The sequence below is a fragment of the Poecilia reticulata genome, chromosome 2 (genome assembly GCF_904066995.2).
Source record: "Poecilia reticulata chromosome 2, P_reticulata-male-v2, whole genome shotgun sequence".
Lineage (NCBI taxonomy): Eukaryota > Metazoa > Chordata > Actinopteri > Cyprinodontiformes > Poeciliidae > Poecilia > Poecilia reticulata.
The window spans coordinates 13971268-13993697 of NC_088831.1; the positions used below are offsets into that span (position 1 = coordinate 13971268).

The following is a 22430-nucleotide window of genomic DNA, read 5'->3' on the forward strand; positions in this document are numbered from 1 at the left end:
AGCTGGACCTGAGTGGTCAGAGCGGCTTCCTGGGAAATGTTTGCACTTCCCTCTGTTAGCCACCAGAGGGAGCCGTCCCTGCATCCCAGTCAGGAGGAAGAGGAGGCGCCGCTGCTCCTCTTCCTCCTCAGAGTTGAATGTGACGCTCCGCCGGTTAGCTGCGGCTCCCCCTCCTCCTGATGGGTGATGACGTCAGAGGCGGAGCAGCGTATTGATTATAGATCGGAGCAGCAGGACATTAGAAGTTGCATAAGCTGCAGCTGATCGGAGCGTTGGAGGGAAACGGCAGCTAAGAAACAGATTCACTGCAGGAGCTGAAGGTCAGAGGTCAGAAGGTCAACCGTTTATTACTGTTTGAAACTTTAATAACGTTTTCAGACCAGATGTTTAATTTATTCACTTTTCTGAATGAGCAGATACTCTAAATGTTTTAATGTTTTCATTCTTCTCCTGTTTACTGTTTAGTTGCAGAGTTTTTCAGAAATAAATAATCTTGACTTTGTATTTGTCAGAAATGACAAAAACATAAATTTTTTTATGTGGCTGAATATTGGTTACAGTTCTCCCTGCATTACAAACTAATTTTCTAAAGCATAAAATCAAAATGATAATATACTTTATTTATCCAGTGTTTAATTTAAGATAAACTCCAGAAATCAGAATTGTAAATATTAAAAAGGTAATATTTCAGCTTACATGGAAAAAGTAATTTCAGCAAAATTATCATTTATTTTGTCTCCAAACTGTGTCTGAAATTATCACCAAAATAAAAGAAAAATGAATATTTTTTCATTAATTTGAGCACATATTAGTATTATTATCAATGTTGAGTTAATTCCAAGAATAATTAACTCAGGGAAGCAGCTTTCTTCTTCTACGTTAGGACCTCCTCCTCTTTTTCCTCTTCTCCTCCACCTGTGGCTCTGAGGTCGTTGCCTTGGCGATGCCGGGCTCTCTGCCTCGTGTGGTGACGGTCCCGGCTCTGCTCGGCTCTCTGTCTCGTGGCGCCAACCCTCCCAGTCTGCCCAGCTTCCCCAGCATCAGCCTGCCCAGGGTGGTTGCCATGCCGACCGTGGCGGAGGCCCCTCGCCGGCTGCTGCAGGACTGCTGCTCAGTGTTGGACCACCAGACCTCTGGCGGTAACCGGACCACTGTCCAGTCTGCTCATTTATGTCAACGTTAAAACAAAAACTGGAGGCAAAAGTTTTATCCATCCATTTTCTTACACCCTTGTCCCTCAGTGGGGTCGGGAGGGTTGTTGGTGTCCATCTCCAGCTAACGTTCCGGGCAAGAGGCGGGGTCACCCTGGACAGGTCGCCAGTCTGTCGCAGGGCAACACAGAGACACAACCATGCACACACACACACCCAGGGGCAACCTAGACAGACCAATTAACCTGACAGTCATGTTTTTGGACTGTGGGAGGAAACCAGAGTACCCGGAGAAAACCCACACATGCACAGGGAGAACATGCAAACTCCATGCAGAAAGACAGGGGTCGGGAATCGAACCCAGAACCTTCTTGCTGCAAGGCAACAGCTCTACCAACTGCTCCACTGCAGCCCATGCAAAAGTTTTATTTTTATCTTTATTTTCTCAGATTGTCCCACATTCAGGCAGGTTTTCACATATATAGATGTTTAAATCTGAGAGAAGAAGAATCCAAATTATTCCCAGTGATGTTTGGTCCAGAAGGAGGTCAAGTTACCGAGCACGGTGGTGGAAGCATCATACTGTGGGTCTGTTTCATTAGGAAGGATTATTTTAAAAATCTTCATCTCAGCATCTAGAGGGTTCAAATTTGAGAAAATAATTAGGTTTGTAAATTATCAGTTTAAAAGATTCAATAATAAATCAATTAATCAGTTCTTAACTGTTTTTAGAACATTTATCCTCTGAGATCCTGTAACTCCATCAGCCAGGCTGAGCATGAATGAAAGTGGGTGGAGCCATGATGCTGTGTGTGTGTGTGTGTGTGTGTGTGTGTGAGGATAATCTCCAGTTGTGTGTGGATGTGAGCTGAAGAGTCATCCTCATGTATGGTAAGATAATATTCATCATTTATTTACCATAAATCTCATTTTTCTGCATCATCATTGAATTAAATTTAGCTTTTTTTAAAAATGCGACTAAATCTCTTAATAAATTATAGATTTTTAAAATAATTTGTCATATTTCTAAAGATTGATTCCTCTTATTTATTTTATTGACATTTCTCTTTCAGATTAAAAAACTGTTAGTTATAGAGGAAATAAAATGTAAAATTAATTTAGACTATTTTAAAACCTAATATTTTTCCATTAGGACCATTTATCTCCATCTGATCTTCTCATCTTCAGGTTATCATCTCATTTTCATATATTTCATTTTGTCAAACCAAACCGATCGGTTTGGAGCGTAATCATAATTCATAATTTATAATTTCCCAGCATAGATTTCAGTCTTAATCCTCGCCAATCTCTGCAGAGACTCACATACTGATCCTGGGGAAGATTTTTGTTTAAACTAATAATTTCCCAACATTATAACTTATAACTCTGACCTAACTTGTTTCTGTTTCTAAAGATTGATTAATTAATTTCATTGGTACAATTGTATGATTTTTCAATAAATTATTGATTGGTTTGTTTTCAGATACATTTGGCTAATTAGTCTGGGTTTTTTTCCTTAACTTTAGGATGAAATTAAAACGATAAAACCTGATAAAACAGACAGAAAAATGAGCAATCCTTTATTTTAATGAAGTCTGATTCTGACGCGTTTGTTAAGCTTCAACAGAAAAAAAGTATCAAAAATCTACAAACTGCCTTTTTTGTGAGATAAATTAATACAAATCTAACAGTTATATGTTTTAACAAAATGCAGATCTAACTTTTTAAAACATAATTTTGCACCAGTCTCCTTCAGGTTTTCTATTCTGAGAAAAATGTTTGAAAAAGTCTGGAATTGTAAAATATAATGCAGCTAAAAGTGAACATAATGGATACTGAGCTTTAATAAATTCCCTTTTAAGTCTTTAAGTCCCTTTTTACATAATTTAAACTTTCATCAGAGCAAATGCAGGTCAGTCATAATCTTCCACATGACTCTCTGAGGCATATTTTCATTTTGCCTGGTGTTTTTGGTTCGTTGCTCATTTAAACAACTATTTAGTTTTTACGGCCATTAACTTATTTTCTTTGGAAAAATCTTATTCTTTCCAAAAAAGTTGCACCGGGCCTTGTTTATTAACAGAAAGTTCTGCTTTACTGCAGATTTTATATGACGACTGATGAAAAGCAGCTAGCTTAGCCGCGGCTAGCTCAGCCGTTATGGCTGGATTTAAACTGAATCCAGTAATTCTCCGGTCCCATAAACCAGATTATGCAGAGCTGATTACAGACATGTTTCTGGTTCTGATGTCCAAACGGGTCACATGTCCAGTTGTGTGTGTTGAACCGCGCTCTGGACTCTTTAAGCTCTTTTGACGGAAAACAACAAGAGTATAAAGACGTTATGTAACGAGCAGCAGCAGCAGGATTAAAACTGTTGAGATGCAGCGTTACTGCGGCGCGGCCCGGTTCCGTCCATCTGGACCCACAACATGAAGCCTCATCTCTCTGCTTCAGACTGGGATTAAGATGGAAAAGTGGGGAATCCTGAGGGTGACGTTTTGACAACCTTTTAATCCCTGAAACTCAGCATGAGAGATTAAAGATTAAAGCCATCAAACGCTCTGCTGCCCCCTTCTGGTTGAGTAGAGTACTGATGTCTCAGAGTTGGGTAGAAACTTGTTAAATTTATTGAGTAATTATTTGAAAGAAATTTTGTTTTAGGAGTGTTTTTACTGCGCAGTACTATGAGTAATTTTATTATAAAGTATTTCTACTTTTACTTGAGTAAAATTTTTATATTTTCTACCCACTTAATGAAAAACAAGCGTTTTAACCAAAAATTCACCACGGACACAGACACACACCTGCAGTTTTTGTTAAAGTTTCATACGTGTTTTTATTGAAAGAAACTGATTAGGAAAAAAAATATTTTGCTTGACTTTGTTATATTTGTTACTTATATGAATTATTGTCATTTTAGTCCTTAAAATATTAAAATTTCCCCTTAACTTTGTATTTTGGTCCATCTGATGATGCAATTTTTAAATATTAAATGATCAATAAATTGATCCGTTCCTCAGTACGTGAGTAAACTTTTAACCAAATACTATTTTACTCTTACTTGAGTCATTTCTTTAATGTTCACTTTTTACTTGAGTGAAAATATGTTGCAGAAGTGCTACTCTTCAGAACAATTTTTGGGTGCTTTACCCACGTCTGGGTGTAAATGCTTAAATATTTATATGACTAAACTGAATAATTTGGGACAACGTATAAAATCTTTATGTTTTATTGTTTCAGGTGTGTGTGGCTGCTGCTGGGCGCTGCGTCCTCGCTACAAACGGCTGGTGGACAACATTTTCCCTGAAGACCCAGAGGTAAACACACACACACACAGAGAGCGCTGTCCCTCGTGGTGAGGTCGTGGTGAGATCGTGTGCTGTGTGCTCAGGACGGGCTGGTGAAGGCCAACATGGAGAAGCTGACCTTCTTCGCTCTGTCTGCGCCGGAGAAGCTGGACAGGATCGCTGCTTACCTGTCGGAGCGTCTGACCAGGGAGCTGAACCGCCACCGTTACGGGTCAGAACCTTTGGGTCGAGTTTGGTTTAGCCCTCAGTCGGCGTCCTGTTAAAGCTGCTGTTGCCGTTCCAGGTATGTGTGCATCGCGCTGGAGGCCATGGAGCAGCTGCTGCTGGCCTGCCACTGCCAGAGCATCAACCTGCTGGTGGAGAGTTTCCTCGGGACGCTGCGGCTGCTGCTGGAGGCCGACAGGCCGCACCTGCACATCCTGGCCACCGGCTCCGTACGAACACACACACCTGGATCCACACATAACAGATCAGCTCAATCGATTAATTTACTGAGAAGGAAATTACAAAATATTTTCATAAAGGGGCTTTTATTTTAACCATCCCTTCTGTGAACTGTACAACAAAGTAACATTTTACTTTTTTCTCAGATTTTTTTTCTTTCTTTTTTTTTCATTTCCACCTCTTTCAGAATGACTTTTTTTATCAGGATTTTGGGTTTTTCATCAAAGTCTTCACTTTTTTTCTCAAAATTCTCACATTTATCTCAAAATTTTGACTTTTTGATATGTGAATTTCAATTTTCTTTTCTTCAAAATTGTGACTTTTTTTTCTCAAAATGTTGACTTTTCTCTTAATTCTTTTCTCTGAATTTTGAACTTAATCTCTCTTTTTTTTCTCAGAATCAAAAGTGTTTGTGCTTCATCGGGCAAATTTAGTCGTAAAACTCAAAGTTACCATATAAGAAGAAACAGTTATTGGAATATTTTCATATTCCAACAATATAATTAACATAAATCTGAGAGTGTTTGGTTATTTATTCAGATTTTTACATAGATTGACACAGAATTTCTCATCATTTAAACTCAACATACCAACTAGTTTTCCTGGTGAACTGGGTGTTTGTATGACGGCAGCCAGGAAACATGGAGCAAAGCGTGTTTGAAGATTAAAGTTTCTATCTTGTTTTCATGGTTTGTGTTTGTTTTGGTTGCAGTTTGTGAAGTTTGCGAACATTGAGGAGGACACGCCTTCGTATCATCGCAGCTACGACTTCTTCGTGTCTCGGTTCAGTGAAATGTGTCACTCCGACCACGAAGACCCTGAAACGCAGATCAAGTCAGTTTCCAGATGCTTTATGTGAAACTTTTACAGTTTCTGCTGCCAAAAACAGCAAAAAATTATTCATATGAGCAAAACTGTTAAATAATCAAGATTTTGGAAAAAAAAAACATTAATCTGTAAAAAAAAAAACTAGAAATATTTTGATAATTTTTCATTTGCTTTTGATGTTTCAGGTCTCTGAAAAAGTATTTTCCCCTCATAGAGAATTTAAATTGAAGTATTTTGGATTGTCAAACAAATCTTAATTTTAAAGATAATCCGGGTAAAGACAGAAATCAGTTTTCTGTTCGGGTCTCATGATGAAGAAATGTGACTTTCTGTGGTTCAGGATCCGCGTGTCGGGGATCCGCGGCCTGCAGGGCGTGGTCAGGAAGACGGTGGACGACGAGCTGCAGGTCAACATCTGGGAGCCGCGGCACATGGAGCAGATCGTTCCCGCGCTGCTGGTCAACCTGGAGCAAGGCAGCAGGTGAGCTGACGCATCACCTGGACCGTTCTGGTTTCACTGGTGCTTCATTAGGACGAATCAGTGAGTGTGTGTTTGTCTGCAGCGGCTCTCCTGCTGAGCAGACGGAGGTGTGCTTCAGAGAGCTGCTGGGCCGAGCCGCGTACGGACACATCAACAACGCCATCAGACCCGTTCTCATGTGAGAAACGCCTCCACATCGCCTCGGCTCACTCCTGTAGATTTAAATCGAGCTGCTGCATCTGGCTGTTAAATTTCAAGTGAACTAAGATATTTGAACAAGGAAAAAAATGGTCAGATTTTGTTTTTGGATGTTTCAAATTCTTCACGTTTTGAATTTTGAAATGTGAGATTTTCTCTGACTTAATTTATCTGAATCTTGAAAATCTGAACTTGTTTCTGGTAAACTGTGTGAATCTTATTCCCAAAGCGCAGGTGTGTTAGCATTAGCGTTACCATTAGCGTTGGTACAGAAAGTGTCTCTGAGGGTCAGGTTGTGTTTTCAGGCACCTGGACAGCCGCAGCCTGTGGGAAGGAGGAGGCTTTGCTGTTCGCTGCTTTCAGATCATCATGTTCTCCATCCAGGTCAGCAGAACAGCTCTGCTGTGTCGCCGTGTTTCCACCAGATGTGTTCCACTAAATGATGTGTTTTCAGTCGCAGCACTCTCACCTGGTCATCCAGCAGCTGCTGGGCCACCTGGACGCCAACAGCAGGAGTCCGGCGTCTGTCCGGGCCGGGATCGTGGAGGTTCTGTCTGAGGCTGCTGTGATCGAAGCCACTGGATCTGTAGGTGGGCTGGAACCAGAACCAGAACTGGACCAGACCGGGTTCTCCTTCTGTCTGACAGTTTTCTGCTCCGTGCTGCAGGTCCCACCGTTTTGGAGGTGTTCAACACGTTGCTGCGGCAGCTCAGGCAGAGCGTCGACTACCAGCTGACTGGTTACTATGACAACGCCAGAAAACACAAAACCACATCGTTTCACGAGAAAATGCTGCAGGACGCCGTCATCAAAACCATCGGTCAGAGCCGGGTCAAAACTGGGCTTACAAATAAAATCTGGTTGTTTTCACACCTGATCTCAATTATTATTTATTTTAGACATTAAATGTTTTTTTAAATTAAAGTTTAATTCATGCTGCTGCAGGATCCTTTGCCAACACACTTCCTGTCTACCAGAGGTCAGAGGTCATGCTGTTCATCATGGGGAAAATCCCAGTCCCCGGCATCTACCCGGCGCTGGGCTCTCCGAACGCCGGGTAACTCTCCCCCGTTCCTCTCCCATCCAGCCGTTACCACGACGACCAGTAACAGGAGTCTGTGTTTCAGGTTTGAAGGCAGCAGGATGATCCAGGTGATGCTGCTGAAGTCTCTGCTGCAGGTGGGGAGCCATGTTCAAATATTATTTTTATTTCTAATAATGCAATTCTTGTCTAAACTGTCAAAACAAAAACACTTTTGGATTTTAAAGCCAGTTTAAAGCCTTAAAGCTGCAGTATATTTATAAAGAAGATGTTTTTAGATATTGTCGTTATGTTGTCTTATATGTTGTGTTATATGAGACATGAAACATGTCTCATATAACATGAGACAACATACCATTGTCTCATGTTATGTTTTAGATAGCATAACATGAGACATAAAATCTGTGAAAAGATCTAGCTCCTCCCTGAGCTACCAAAAACAACCAATCAGAGCCAGAAGGCGGGGCTTAGCGCTGTCAAACAACGTCATGTAGTCACTGCTAAATGTGCTAATGGTGGAGAAATAATTTAACGTTACAGGGAAACTGCTTATCAGGCATCATCGGTGGCCATGCCAGCTAGCTTTAGCATTCACAACATGCTATGCTAGCTGCAGCCTAGTACAGTGGTTGTTTCTGGTTGTAAGAGTTTGATTTTTTTCACAGATGAACAAAAAGGTAAGAATATTTTTCAGAAAAGTTACATGCTGCAGCTTTAAAAGCAGTAAAATAAAACGGATCCAGAGGATGTTTGAATGTTCCTCCTCAGGTTTCGGAGCGCTACGACAGCAGCAACCTGCTGACCGCTCTGCCCTCCTCCTTCCTGGAGCCGCTGCTGTCCTTCACCCTGATGGACGACCCGGAGATCCGCCTGCTGGTTCTGTCCATCCTCACCTCGCTCATCGACCGCCGTCACAACGCAGAAAGGATCACCGCAGTCAGGTCAGGAAAGCCAGACCAAACACTGCCATCTAGTGGCCGATGCATGAAACCAGTTAAAATCAGCCAATGAAGCTGCAGAACTGAACTTGCTGTTGTTTGGTTGGTTGTTTGTGGACAGTGTGACCTTTGACGTGTCGGTTCTGGAGCAGAAGGAGGACAGATGCTCCCGACAGGACAACCTGTTCATCAGGAAGGTGAGGATGATGATCACAGCTGCTCTGTGTTCATGTTCATCAGACATTTACAATCAGGATGATTTTTATTGATATTGTACGGAAGCTCAACAAAATCCATTACATTACAAAGAAAGGAAGACGATAAAGAGATAAAAAGTTCCTCTGAGGTTTGTGTTTCTGCTGTGCAGCACGCCCAGCGGCTCTACAGACACGTCTTCCTGGCCTGTAAGGAGGAGTCCAATGGGCCGAGCCACTACCAGGCGCTCTGCAGCTTACTGGTTGTCCTCAGTGTGGAGCTGGTCAGTGAGGAGGTTCTGGTGGACCTGATCCGACTCATCCTGGCCCTGCAGGTGAGCTCACATCACCTGACGGGTCTCCACGTTGCTGTCCTCCTCTCTCATGGACTGTTCTGTGATTGGCTGCTCAGGAGCTGGGCGTGTCCAATCAGGAGAGTCTGTCTGTGTTGAACCGCTGCAGTCTTCACGCCGTCTGTGCCGCCGTCCTCCATGTTCTGTCGCAGCTCGGCCCGCCGCCGCCCCTCCGTCAGCACGTCACTCAGGTCATCAGAGTGTAGAAATAAGAAGTGATGGTGTGTTCAGCGTGTCTACTCTAGATTTATATTTCTGCAGGTCATAGAGAGTCGACAGAAGGGGGCACCACACCTGCTGCCTGAAGGCGTCCTGTGTGACCAACCCAGGTACCAAAACAAGCCGATCAGACAATTTCCTGCTGGATTTGTAGAAGTAATAATTGATTGATTTGGTTTGTCAGGATCCCAAACGGGGATCTGAAGGTGGACAAAGATCTCCTGTTTGTCCAGTCCAAGATCTGCGAGGCGCTGACAGGAAGCAGCTACAGTGCACAGTGTGAACGCCTCAACACACCGTACACTCCTCAGCTGACCGGTAAACACGCCTTACCTGTTCACAGGTTCATTTCATGATTTTCTTAGACAGGAAATGAGCAGCGTGAAAGTCGGCCTGTGATTTGCAGTTCTCTGACTTTAGTTTTGTTCCAGATGAAGACCGTCTGTCCAGGAAGATGAGCATTGCAGACACCATCTCCCTCCAGATCGCCATAGACCAGGAGTCCAGCGCTGACCCTCAGGTTTGTTTCTGTCTGTCAGTTCATCCGTTCATCTGAACGTTGATTCACGTTCCACTTTCTGCTCTGCAGAAACCTCAGACTGAGCAGATCACCTTTGAGACGCTGAAGAACACCATTGGTAAACCGCTGCCTTTTTCCTGCATGTGCTTTTCATTTGCTTCTCTGTTTATTTGAGACATTGTTTTTCTTTTAGAGGACAGAGGAGGCGTGGAGGAGGAGGAGAGGAGGAAGAGGATGGAGGTGGTGGAGAGGTTCCAGACGGCTCCTTTTGAGGAAATAGCAGCTCTCTGCGGATCCAGGGTGAGACACTAAGACTGCATTCACACCAGCACCGATCAGTCCACTTTAATCCAGCTCCAGTCCGTTTGTTTAGTGAGTCCGGTTTGGTCCGGTTCAGTTTGGTTGGTGTGAAAGCTAATCAAGAAGCTTTCACACCAAAGTGAACTCTGGTTCAGTTAAAATGTATATGTGAACACCAAGCAGGAAATGGACTACAATGAAGTGCATTCAGGGTAAATACAACCGAAATAAGCAGCTAGCTTAGCGCTAGCAGGAGAAATCACTCGTGATCTTTCACCAAAGACAAATAGCTGGTAAAATCTGACGCCTGCATTTTGGTTTCCATTTCAAAAAGAAGGAAATTGCGCTCAATGTCTTCAGAGGTTTTTGTGTCGTTCTTCATGCAGCGCCCCTAGAGGCGAGGAGGGCAACAGGCTTTCAACTAGTTTAGATTGTTTGACTCAGGGCAGAGAGAAGAAAAACTACAGCAGCTGAAAATGTAACAAATGTCTCCAATTTGGTCCCCAATCGAACCGAACAATTTATCTTAAAACTGTTTTTGGTTTTGGTCAGATTACAAACTTTGTCTGTTTGAATGAAAACACGTCAAACCGTCTGACTGACATATGGTGTCGTCTTTCCCCCACAGACGTCGCTGCTTCAGTCCAAGCTGGACCGGGTCTTTGACCTGATCGCTCGTCCTCCACCGTCTCCGTCAGGACAGCCGTCTCAGCGGTCAACGCCCGTCTATGAGATGAAGTTTCCTGATCTGTGTGTGTATTAGAGGCTCAGCTGGATAATAATGAAGCATTTTATGTAGCGATAAAGAAACAGACTGTAAACATGTTTCATCTACAAGTTATATGTTTTTTTAGTGACTGTTTTGACAAAAACTTTCTTCTTTGTTAATTTATTAAAGCAATAAGGACTGATTAAAAATTCTCATGTAGTTGATTAAAGAGAATTAACATGAATTAACATGTTTGATTCAACCATCTCTTACTTGCCATGTTTTTAAATTAAAACTTTTTCCTAACCTTGTATTCCAGTTGTTGTGTTGTCAATTAGTAGCAAATTACTGCGTCTCTGTTTCTTATATATGTATAAATGTAAGATTTAGCAAGTTGTGTTGATAACTTGAGAGCTAAAACCAACGTTGGCCATCATCAGTTATGTTTCAGAAGTCTTTAGAAAACTAAGATTTGTTTAATATTTTTGTTTTGGTTCAAGTTAAATTTCTGCAAACTTTATTTTGATTCTTATTTTTCTAAATGGACAATACATTTCATTAGACATGATCAAATCAGGATAGTTGGTATGGATTATATTATATGTAACAAATACGAGTTTATTTGACTCTTAAAATGTAGAAATATTGATAATTTAAACAACCTAATGGTTTATTTACACATATATTTAGTTCCTGAGCAGCAGGTTCACTGATTTTTCTGCACCAAATACTCTAAATTTATTTCTCGTATGAATTCTGCAAACTGAAGGTTTCACATATTTAATATTTTTATTAAATCTTCCAGAATCAAACCAGTGATTTCTGTAAGATTAAAGATAAAAATGTTCCTTGATAATAAAAACACGTCTGGATAACCAAAACTTAAACAGAGACGTTAAACTTTATTAAACTGAAAGTTTACAAATCAGCCAATCAAATTAGTACTTTAGCATTTCTATCTGGAAAATTAAATTCAAGAAAAGCTAAATGTTTTCAAAGTATTATAGTAGAATTGAGTCACCAACTTACTATGATGAACAGATTTTGACTTGAACAGAGTTGAAATGTGTGAACTCATGATGGGGGCTGCTGAGGAAACAGGAAGTCAGAAATGACAACAGAAGCAGATTCTTGGAAATCGGGGTTTTTTGATTGAATATTTTCTTCAGAGTCAAATATTTTACTTTAGAAATGTGACTGAAAACAGAAAAGGTCAAATGTTATTAGATTAGAAATCTGTTTCCTTCACTGGAGGCATCCATGAACTTTTAGATTTAGGGTAAAATTATGATCATTAAATAAAATTCAGAGCAAAAGGTGATAAACTTCATCTTTACGGAAGCTTCAGGTTAGTAATTTTCTTAACGTAAACTTTTCTTGTCCTCCTTGTTGGTTATTTTCTCTGACTGATGAATATTTTGACCCTTTCCTGAATGATAAAACGTGTCTTGCTGAATTAAGGATCCTCCTCCCTCTCTGGGTGCAGATGGCATTTCCTGATTTCTCTTCTAGTTTCACTTTCAGAAAGATTTTGGCTCAGACGACGTTCTCCGAGGAAAATCTCAGTCTGATGGTAAAGTAAGCAGATTTTAGTGTTTGAGTTTCTAACCAGTAGCAGGAATCTGTTATTCAGAGCTATAATCCAGTGGAGGAAGGTTTTGGTGAAACTACATCAGGGAAGCAGTAAATGATGGCAGCTTTTCCTGCAGCTCTGAGTCTTTGCAGATTTCTAGTCATTTATTAAACTATCAGAATTACAACATGAGCTGAAAGTTTTTATTTCTCCTGAAATGTGATTTTTCTCTCGGCAGCTGGTTGACTTCCACTTGAGCCTCTGTTCCTACTTTACAAAGCTGCTAAATTCAGACAATATGCGGTAATTTCTGAATCCTAGTGGTCAAATGAGGGATAACAGCACCGTTATCTAATATACCAAACCATCAATCATGTTTTCTGTTAATTTTCTTTACTCTTTTCATTCAAACTTGAGCTTTAAAGTGAGTCCTCAATATCTTAATTTTTCTAAAACTGAAACAAAAGTACTTTTTAAATTAAGAGTTTTAATAGCTGTTAGAATTAAAACTCTTGCTTTCTTTTTATTTAAATTTAACATAAAACCTGTTTGTTAAGGCGCTGTGCAGAAAAATAAAAGAGCATACAATTAAAATATCATAAAAGTACAAACCTAAAACAATACAGCACAATCTTAAGCCTTTATAAAATAACTTAAAATGTGATTTTTCTGTTTTTAATAGAAAATATTTAGAAAAATATAATCAAACGTGTTTTAAATTCTGCTCCAAATGAAGCTTTATTGATTTGATGCTCTCAGCTCCCCTTTAATTTTTTTTTAAAATACTTACGGTTTTTGGCCAAAACCTGGAGATTTATTAAGATGTTAAATTTTTTTTAGATTTTTATTTGAAAACAAATAATAATCAGATTTTCCCCCATAAAACAGATTAAAAGACACATATTTCACATTTCTACATTTTCATGTGTAATTAAAGTCTTATCAGATTACATTTATATTTATGCTTAAGTTAGAATGGAAATTTAAACAATCAAAGTTTAGAAAAATAAAAAATAGTTCTTTAGCTATGGCTCTCTGAAATGTCCTTATTTAAAGTACTTGGAGAAAAAGATAATCTGGACTGAAAAGAGAAAAAACACAAGCAGTGAGAAACTCAGAGTTGTTCACATTAACATTCATATTAATCCAATATATTGGTAGCATTTAAACCCAAATTGATCATTTTTAATGAGGACATTTGTGTAATAAGACTGTTTAATAACCACGTCTGCAGCTTTTACTGCGACACACTTCAGTTTTCTGCTGTGGTTAAATAATTTATAACAGGTCTTCAGTCTCTAGAAGTTTAATTAGTGTCTGAAACTTCAAAACTTGGGAGTACATGATGAAAATGAACTTTACTTTCTTATTACATGTGATGGTTGTAGAGCTGTAATAATGTTTTCTGTGATTTCTGCCCAGGTGAAGGTAGCAGGTTTGTGAGAAGCATGGATCAACATGAGGACAGAGAGAACAGAGTCCGTCCCTCTAGAGCGTCTCTGTGTGGAGGACACAAGAACGTCAGGCGAGTCAGAGAATAATAAAACATGTCAGAATGTCAACTCCTCAGTCGCACTCTCTGTAAACATGTAACATAATAAACCAGGTTTGTTTCTGCTTGAAGGTGGGTTAAATATTTGAGTTTCTGTAGCGACATACTCTGGAAAACCAGCAGATTTGACCTCATCTGTAATTTACATCAATACTGTATGAATAAATGGTTGCAGATTTAGTTTAGGAGCTTCATTTGCATCTATTTCAGAATTAGACAGCCATACAGATAATCTATAAAATACCACCTGTTTTAAATAAATGGGATCACATGTTCTTATGTTTTCAGATTAAGTGACTGTAGAAGATAACCTAGAAGGAGGTTTAAACATAGATTACATTCATCCCACAGTTCTGCATTAAAAATATTTGATTAGTTTGATGTTTTTATTGGCTGTAAGCAGAAATTCATCATAATTAACAGCAATAAAGGATTGAAAACATCAGTTTGTGTGGAATTAATCTATAAAAAGTGTTTTATTTAATGAACTTTTTAATAATACTCTTATTGGTGGTCCTATTGAGGGGCTCCCACATGTTTTAGCTCAGTACTTGAGTGAAAAATCTTTCTTGTTCAACAGGAACCAACCAGAACTGGGAGCAGAACCCGGACCCAGCTGTGTGTCCTTTAAGAGCGACGGGTCAAAGGACAACCCACTTGTTAACTTTAAGAGACTAAATATCCCTGAATATGAGTAAGTTAAAGGTGACCTGTTATCCTTCCTTGAACAACTAAGGAAAGGTTTATGGGCTACAGAACATGTTCATAACATGTTTAACAAAATCATTCCTAGATAATCAGATTTTATTCTGCTCAGTTCTGCCTTTTTTACACTCCTTTCAGAATGAGATGTTTTAGGGCTCTGTCACTTTAAACACAAATAACGCCCCCTACTCAACATTCACAGTTGTTTGTGAAAATGGCTGCAAACACATGCACAGTTATACAACTGTGTATCTTTGAAAAGCAGAAGCAGAACCTCCTGCACAACCAATAAGAATGCAGCGAGTGATTGCTGGATGGTAAACCAACAAAGTACTTGTCTTTTCCAGCAGCCATTATACAGCACATATACGGCGGGTAAAACTAGGATCCATTACCCAGTTTTTGGAGAAGCAGAAAAACATGGATGTATGAACAGAGAAGTAAAGATGAGAAGAATTAAATTTAGTGTTGGATTCTTGAATACACAGTTGGGGTTTTTATTTTTCAGAATTTGATCAAAGAATTTTTTTAAAGTTCAAAGGCGAACTTGATGACAACAACTTCTAAGGTGACATGCTATTCTCAGAAGGATAAAAAAAAACTTGGTTGGATTACCTTTTCATTTGAAGCAAGCCTCCTCCAACCAAGTTTTTTTTGAAGCAAGCCTGCTTCAAATGAAAAGGACAATTTACAATTTACTTTCTCAGTGCGTCATGTTTTAACCATTTTCAGTGCATCTCCCTGATTATTTTGCAGAAGTGTCCAGAAGATCTCAGAGGTTCCTGAAAATGCAGCATTACCACAACTGGACTCCATATTTAAGGTTTGAACATTTTCAACAATGTTGGAGTCACATAGCTATTATTGGGGCATCATTCTTTTCAGCCTCTTTGGGAATGTTTATGTTGGATTCAAAGAGAAGAGATTTTGTTCTGTCCTGAAATAGTCGATTTTTACCTTCTTTGACTTCTTGAGAAATCTTGAAGACTTGATTATCCATGCCACAAAATTTTGGGTTCTGGAAATGGTTAAAGTACATGTCCCCTTGAGACATTTGCTGGTGGTGTCCAGGCAGGAAAAGTTTTTCTAGACCCTTATGTCTGCATCAGGACATGACAGAAGATTTGGGATCTGTGGGTCTATGTCTCGACACCAATCCTGTTTGTGGTGTTTGTTCAATTTGTGATTAAAAACAGTTCCACTAAGTCTGGCTCTGAGTTGAAGGTCTGGGTTCGACTTGAAGTGTTTTTTGTTGCCTTGAATATGAGCAATGACAGAAATACATCATGTCTTTAGTGCTTTTTTAAAGAAACTGGTTCTTTAGGACTTGACAAAGTTAACATTGAGGCTAGCTTAACGTGGATTTACTCTTAAGAGAAATCTGTGCTAAAGTTTAGTTTTCCGATAGAAACCAGTGTTGATCTCAGTTTACAGATTCACCTGAACTTTTACTTGTGTTCACAACAGATTTTGTTCTCTTCTACAGAGCACTTGGGGTATTAGTTCAATGTCAGTCTGCATCTCATACACAGCACATACAATATTTTTTTTGATTTTCTAAATTCTTTCTAATTTAGCTGCTGGAAATCAAGATTGTCTCTTTTGTGCAAAACGAGCTGAAGAAGATCCACCAGGTTTTATGTTCAGATTATCCTGAATGCTTAACGTATTCAATGGTTGTTGAAGATGAGGAGAAGATCAGCAGAGAAGCTTTTCTGAAGATTACCCATCAATTCCTGAGAAATATGAAGCAGGAGGAGCTGGCTGATCGATTTCAGAACAGTAAGATTTGGTTTCTAAAAACACAAATAACTGAAAATCATACATTTAAATCTGTCATATGAAGGGGTTTGTTATGTTGAATCAATATATTACTATTAATTTTAGAAATGTATGGTGGAGTTCATCAGCACCATTTGAAATCCTCCCTGAAGATGAAGTGCCAGTGTGTGTTTGAGGGAATCGCTAAAGCAGAAAACCAAACACTTCTGAACCAGATCTACACAGAGCTCCACATCACAGAGGGAGGAACTGAAGAGGTCAACCAGGAACACGAGGTCAGACAGATTGAGACAGCATCCAGGAAACCACACAGACCAGAAACAACAATCAGACAAGAGGACATGTTTAAAGTCCCACGTGGAAGAGATCAACCAATCAGAACAGTGATGACAAGGAGAGTGGCTGGCATTGGGAAAACAGTCTTAACTCAGAAGTTCACTCTGGACTGGGCTGAAGGCAAAACCAACCAGAACATCCAGTTCATATTTCCATTCACCTTCAGAGAGCTGAATGTGCTGAAGGAGAAAAAGTTCAGCCTGGTGGAACTGATTAATCGATTCTTTACAGAAACCAAAGGAATCAGCAGCTTTGAACAGTTCCAGGTTCTGTTCATCTTTGATGGCTTGGATGAGAGTCGACTTAGTCTGGACTTCAACAACACTAAAATATTAACTGATCCTGAAAAGTCAACCTCTCTAGATGTTCTGGTGACAAACCTCATCAGGGGAAATCTGCTTCCCTCTGCTCTCCTCTGGATAACCACACGACCTGCAGCAGCCTATCAAATTCCACCTGGATATATTGACATGGTCATAGATATCGGAGGTTTCAATGACCCACAGAAGGAGGAGTACTTCAGAAAGAGATTCAGTGATGAAGAACTGGCCAACAGGATCATCTTCCACATCAAGGCATCACCAACCCTTCATATCCTGTGTTACATCCCAGTCTTCTGCTGGATCACTGCTACAGTTCTGGAGGATATAGTGAAAACCAGCAAGAGTAGAGGCCTGCCAAAGACCCTGACTGAGATGTACATCCACTTCCTGGTGGTTCAGTCCAAAGTGAAGAAGGTCAAGTATGATGGAGGATCTGAAACAGATCCACACTGGAGTACAGAGAGCAGGAAGATGATTGAGTCTCTGGGAAAACTGGCTTTTGATCAGCTGCAGAAAGGAAACCTGATCTTCTATGAATCAGACCTGACAGAGTGTGGCATCGATATCAGAGCAGCATCAGTGTACTCAGGAGTGTTCACACAGATCTTTAGAGAGGAGAGAGGGCTGTACCAGGACAAGGTGTTCTGCTTCGTCCATCTGAGTGTTCAGGAGTTTCTGGCTGCTCTTCATGTTCATCTGACCTTTACTGAACATTGTGTGAACCTGATGGACAACACCTTTGTGGAAGACAAAGAGCCTGATCTAAATGTTCTTTACCAGAGTGCTGTGGAAAAGGCCTTACGCAGTCCGAATGGACACTTGGATCTCTTCCTCCGCTTCCTTCTGGGTCTTTCTCTCCAGACCAACCAATCTCTCCTTATAGGCCTGCTTAAATGGACCACAGATTTGAGCAGGCCTATGCACTCAGACCAGTGCGTAAAGAAATACACTGAAAAATCTCTATGCTTCGAGAAAATGTTGTGTCTGTTCCACTGTCTGAATGAAACTAAATATAGTTCAGTGGTGGAGGAGATCCAGCAGTACCTGACTTCAGGACGCCTCAGAACGCATGACTTGTCTGCTGCTGAGTGGTCAGATCTGGTTTCCATCATTCTGTCTTCAGAAAGTAATTTGGATGTCTTTGAACTCAAGAATTATGGTGATTCAGAGAACATTCTTCTGATGCTGCTGCCAGTGGTCAAGGTCTCCATTAAAGCTCTGTGAGTATAGAACAATACAGATGTTTCTCATTTCTAATTTCCTGCACATTTATTGTATTAATTTGTGATTTATACAGACTGGGAGGTTGTGAGCTCTCTAGGAGAACATGTGAGGCCTTGTGCTCCATTCTCAGCACCCCAATATGTAGCATAATGGAGCTAGATTTAAGTAACAACAATCTGGAGGACTCTGGACTAAATCTGCTGCTGCCTGGAGTGAAAAATCTTGATTGTAAACTGGAAATTCTGAGGTTAGTTTACATCTAATTAAAGGGTTATTGGGTGTGCAGAGTAGCCAAAAATTATAGTCCAGTAAGAGTCGCACTACTTCAACATATTGTTACTCAAGTGAAACCAAAATGTAGCTGTCCAATAAATTACTCAAATGTAGTAAAGCATTTGGTTAAAAGTCTATAAGTAACTGATCAAATTATCAATCATTTAATATTTAAAGATTACATCATCAGATGGTCCAAAATATAAATTAAATGGAAATGTTGGGATTTTAAGGCTGTAAGTGCAATAATTTATATAAGTAACAAAAAATAACAAAATCAGGCAAAACATATTTTTCCAAGTCAGTTTCATTTAAAAAAACAACTAACTAATAAAACTTTAACAAAAACTGCAGGTGTGTGTCTATGATTGGTGATTTTTTTTTGGTTAAAACAACTGTAGTAAGAGCAGAGATACTTCATAATAAAATTACTGAAGTAAGAGCAAAACATACTGCATAGTAAAAATACTTCTGGAAGTAGATAAAAAAATGGAGTAAATGTTAGTAGCTACTACCTGGCTATTATGGGCACACGTTCACTAATGTGCTCATAGTCGAGCTAATTTTCTGTTTTGCATTTTTTGGTAACTTTAAGACGTTTAGTACACTTATCTTCCCCTAAAATAAGTTTTGTAAAAATTCTACTGTGCTAGTTTTTTTTTTTTTTTTGCTTGTTTTATAACTTTTCAGTTTATGATCTTACAAAGAAGTTTAAGCAAAGCTAAAGGGCGACAGTGATTAGCTCAACCCTTGCTTACATAATTTTCAAAAGCATTAACATTTTTTCTACACTGTTTTAGTGGCTTTTTCCGTAGATGTTATATGCCAAGTTTCACTTTGCTTATGTCGCTTTTTCTTTTTCTTTTTTTCTCCATTTCTGCTCTGTGGACTTAATCCTGGTTTTGCCATGGTGCATCATGCATTCACTCACCATGGCCTGACATGTCATCTTTCTTGCTGTGTCGTCAGATTGAGTCGCTGCAACTTGTCCGATAAAAGCTGTGACAGATTGTCGTCACTTTTCTGCTCCCGGCCTTGTAGTCTGAGAGAGCTGGACCTGAGCAGCAACAGCCTGCAGGATGCAGGAGTGAAGCCGCTGTGTGCTGGGCTGCAGAGTTCACACTGCAAACTGGAAACGCTCAGGTACTGAAAAGTAACATCAATATTAGACAGGGAATGGAAAGAATAAAAGATTAATGATAATAAAATAAACAAAACTTGAATTAAAAAACAATTCAAAAGCACAGTTTAGTAATTATAGTTTTTTTAGGCAATCTGAGGAAAATAGTTTACTTCAGTACTGCAGCTTGGAATGTGTTCATCAGAAATAGATTATTGTTCACATGTTTTTTGTTTTTTATTTTTATAGACTTAGTCTGTGTGACCTGTCAGACAGAAGCTGCCAATCCATCTGCTCCATCCTGTCTTCTCACACTTCACTTTTGAGAGACCTGGACCTGAGCAACAATGACCTCCAGGACTCTGGAGTGCAGCTTCTGTGTGAGGGACTGGAGAGTCCAAACTGCAAGCTTGAGTCGCTCAGGTAGGTTCAGTCAAAGTTCTTTAGTGTTTTCAGCTCAGTCTCTGAGTTACACTCTTGACTGGATCAATAAGCAGAAAATACAAATAAATTGTGTCCTGTTGCTGTTGTCTGTTTTTATGAAGAAACAACTGAACCAAAGGGGGAAGTTGTTAGCTCTATAATTACAAGTTTTTCTGGATGATAAATTCTCCCAGAAGTTATTGTGATAAATAATATTTTTGTTTTGAGACCATTACCAGTTATATAATGGTTATGGCAAAATAACGCAAGAACACATTCTCCGATATAAATAAACTTTAAATTCTAATGAACATTTAACACTGTAACTGTAAATACATTTAAAATGTTTAAATTTTGAAGAACTAATGAGCATGAATGTTAAAGACAATGTTCATGTTAAAATTACTTGGAAATCACAAAGACATTAATGCAACTGATCATTAGTTGATCTAATAATAGCCTTAATAAGTTAAGGAAATCATACTTTTTTTTGCATTGTAGCATTTTATTCAGAGAAACAGTTCCAATATTCCACTATGATAGCAGAGTATAGAAATAAAAGAATGATGTGGGAGATTAGCAGTGCTACTTAAGAAAACTTACCTACTTAGCTATTCTGGTATATGTTTTCAATCATTCAGTTTAAGATAATAAAAACAATATTTTCCCTCAGAAAACTTGTTAAATTTGATCAAATGAAGCTAAAATTAGCTTTATTTTAGCTTTCTTGTTGTCCATTTGCAGCTTGTCAGGCTGCATGATCACAGAGGAAGGCTGTGCTTCCCTGGCTTCAACTCTGAGCTCCAAGCCTTCAGCGCTGAAGCAGATGGACCTGAGTTACAATCATCCAGGAGAATCAGGACTTAAACTGCTGTCAGCAGGTCTGGATGACCCAAACTGGGGACTGGAGACTCTCAGGTATGCAGACACATCCGTTTTTAGCAGAAAGAGAGGGGATAAATCTTTACAGTTTGTTACTTGAAGAGTCAGAACCTTACCTTTACCTTTTGACGGGAAGACAGCTTGTTAAAACAATCCCTGGACGAATGTAAAAGCTCTTCATATGTCAGTGCAACCCAGGCGCCATTCTACACCAAAGACCTCGTTTTTAATTTGTGAAAACTCTGTTTGAACAAAGTTGTCTAAATCTGACTCCTCCATTCAGTACGGAGCCTGATGGAGTCCGATGGTTGACTCCAGGTCTGAGGAAGTGTAAGTGTTTTTCATCTGATTCATGACAACAAAGCGGCTTTAAGCTGTCACATCCTCATCAACAACATGTCAATAAATGATCAATAACTGCAGCTGGATTGTGTTTATCTCCATCAGATTCCTGTCAACTCACCATCGACAGAAACACAGTGAGCAGAAACCTGAAGCTTTCTGAAGATAACAGGAAGGTGACGCGTGTGGAAGAGGAAACATTTCTTGACTATGAGGAGCCTTATCAGCTGCTCTGTAGTAATGGTCTTACTGGCCGTTGTTACTGGGAAGTCGAGTGGACAGGCGAGATTGACGTGTCAGTAAACAGAGAAAGGGAAGGGGAAGAGGAAGACAAGGACAGGAACTCTCCACTGGAATCGATGGATCTCAGCTGGAGTTTGGGATGTTCTGATAATATTGGTTACTCAATTTGGAAAGATAATAGCAAACTATCTACTGTAGATTTCTCCAACCATCCTGTTTCTCCAAAAATAGCGATGTACTTGGACTGTCCGGCTGGAACTCTGTCCTTTTTCACTGTTGATGCAGAATCCCTGAGCCACATCCACACATTCAACACAACGATTGCAGAATCTCTTTATGTTGGTTTTAAATTCTTTTTCACCAATAGCTCTGTATCGTCTGTAAGAACCACTGGCCCTCTTTGCTAGAGAAGCATTTAAACCAAATACCAAGAACTTTTGGAAGTTCGTTTGGAAGATAAATGCCATATTTGTTGTTTCACAGGTACAACACCATGGTCCAGTCATTCTCAAATTCATTTTCATAATCAATGAACTGTTTCTCAACTTTAAAAGCATGGATGTAAGTGTGTCTGTAGAATCTATACAATGTATCATATTGGAAATATTCTGCTACAATCTTTTCTCAAAATACTTCATATTGCAAAAATATATCAAGTAACTCCAAATATCAAAGTTTAAAATTCTTTTGTCTTATTACAGACAGTTAATGTTGAAGTACAAACAATATTTATAGGTGTTTAGATTCTGTCTCAAACATTGAAATGTTTTTTTAAGTAATGAGGTCATACATAGATGACTTGTGTATCTTTTTTTGTATTAAAATCTTCAAAATAACGGCACTAATAAAAAATGTTACTGCACAAAGGTAGCACAAACATTTGACACCAATTTTGTTTAATTTGAATAATGGGGTGAGGAGTGCCTGATTGACTTTTTGACCTTTAAACTTTCATTTTGTTGGT

At 39.4% G+C, this 22430-nt stretch overlaps 2 protein-coding genes across 5 annotated transcripts; both read left to right on the forward strand.

Annotated features, from left to right (window-relative positions):
* Nucleotides 1–134: 134 nt before the first annotated feature.
* Nucleotides 135–11001, forward strand: LOC103457733 (protein EFR3 homolog B-like). The gene is made up of 22 exons (XM_081612989.1): nucleotides 135–1139; nucleotides 4395–4471; nucleotides 4546–4673; nucleotides 4746–4896; nucleotides 5619–5740; nucleotides 6075–6215; nucleotides 6298–6393; nucleotides 6719–6797; nucleotides 6868–7003; nucleotides 7081–7233; nucleotides 7359–7470; nucleotides 7541–7592; nucleotides 8224–8396; nucleotides 8515–8590; nucleotides 8761–8922; nucleotides 9000–9131; nucleotides 9202–9269; nucleotides 9344–9477; nucleotides 9591–9679; nucleotides 9749–9797; nucleotides 9873–9979; nucleotides 10608–11001. Exons 1-22 carry the CDS (start codon nucleotides 944–946, stop codon nucleotides 10740–10742), a joined length of 2568 nt encoding a protein of 855 aa, XP_081469115.1. The 5' UTR covers nucleotides 135–943; the 3' UTR covers nucleotides 10743–11001.
* Nucleotides 11002–14390: 3389 nt separating this feature from the next.
* On the forward strand, nucleotides 14391–22350 carry LOC103457925 (NLR family CARD domain-containing protein 3-like). 4 transcript variants are annotated; one of them, XM_081612845.1, is made up of 10 exons: nucleotides 14391–14518; nucleotides 15275–15341; nucleotides 16096–16300; nucleotides 16406–18179; nucleotides 18257–18430; nucleotides 19426–19599; nucleotides 19826–19999; nucleotides 20744–20917; nucleotides 21165–21211; nucleotides 21329–22350. In XM_081612845.1, exons 3-10 carry the CDS (start codon nucleotides 16192–16194, stop codon nucleotides 21871–21873), a joined length of 3171 nt encoding a protein of 1056 aa, XP_081468971.1. In that variant the 5' UTR covers nucleotides 14391–14518; nucleotides 15275–15341; nucleotides 16096–16191; the 3' UTR covers nucleotides 21874–22350. The 4 variants fall into 4 exon arrangements, with proteins under 4 accessions (XP_081468971.1, XP_081468967.1, XP_081468978.1 ...); XM_081612841.1 differs by having other exon boundaries at nucleotides 14397–15341; XM_081612852.1 differs by having other exon boundaries at nucleotides 14397–15341; nucleotides 19498–19599.
* Nucleotides 22351–22430: the final 80 nt, after the last annotated feature.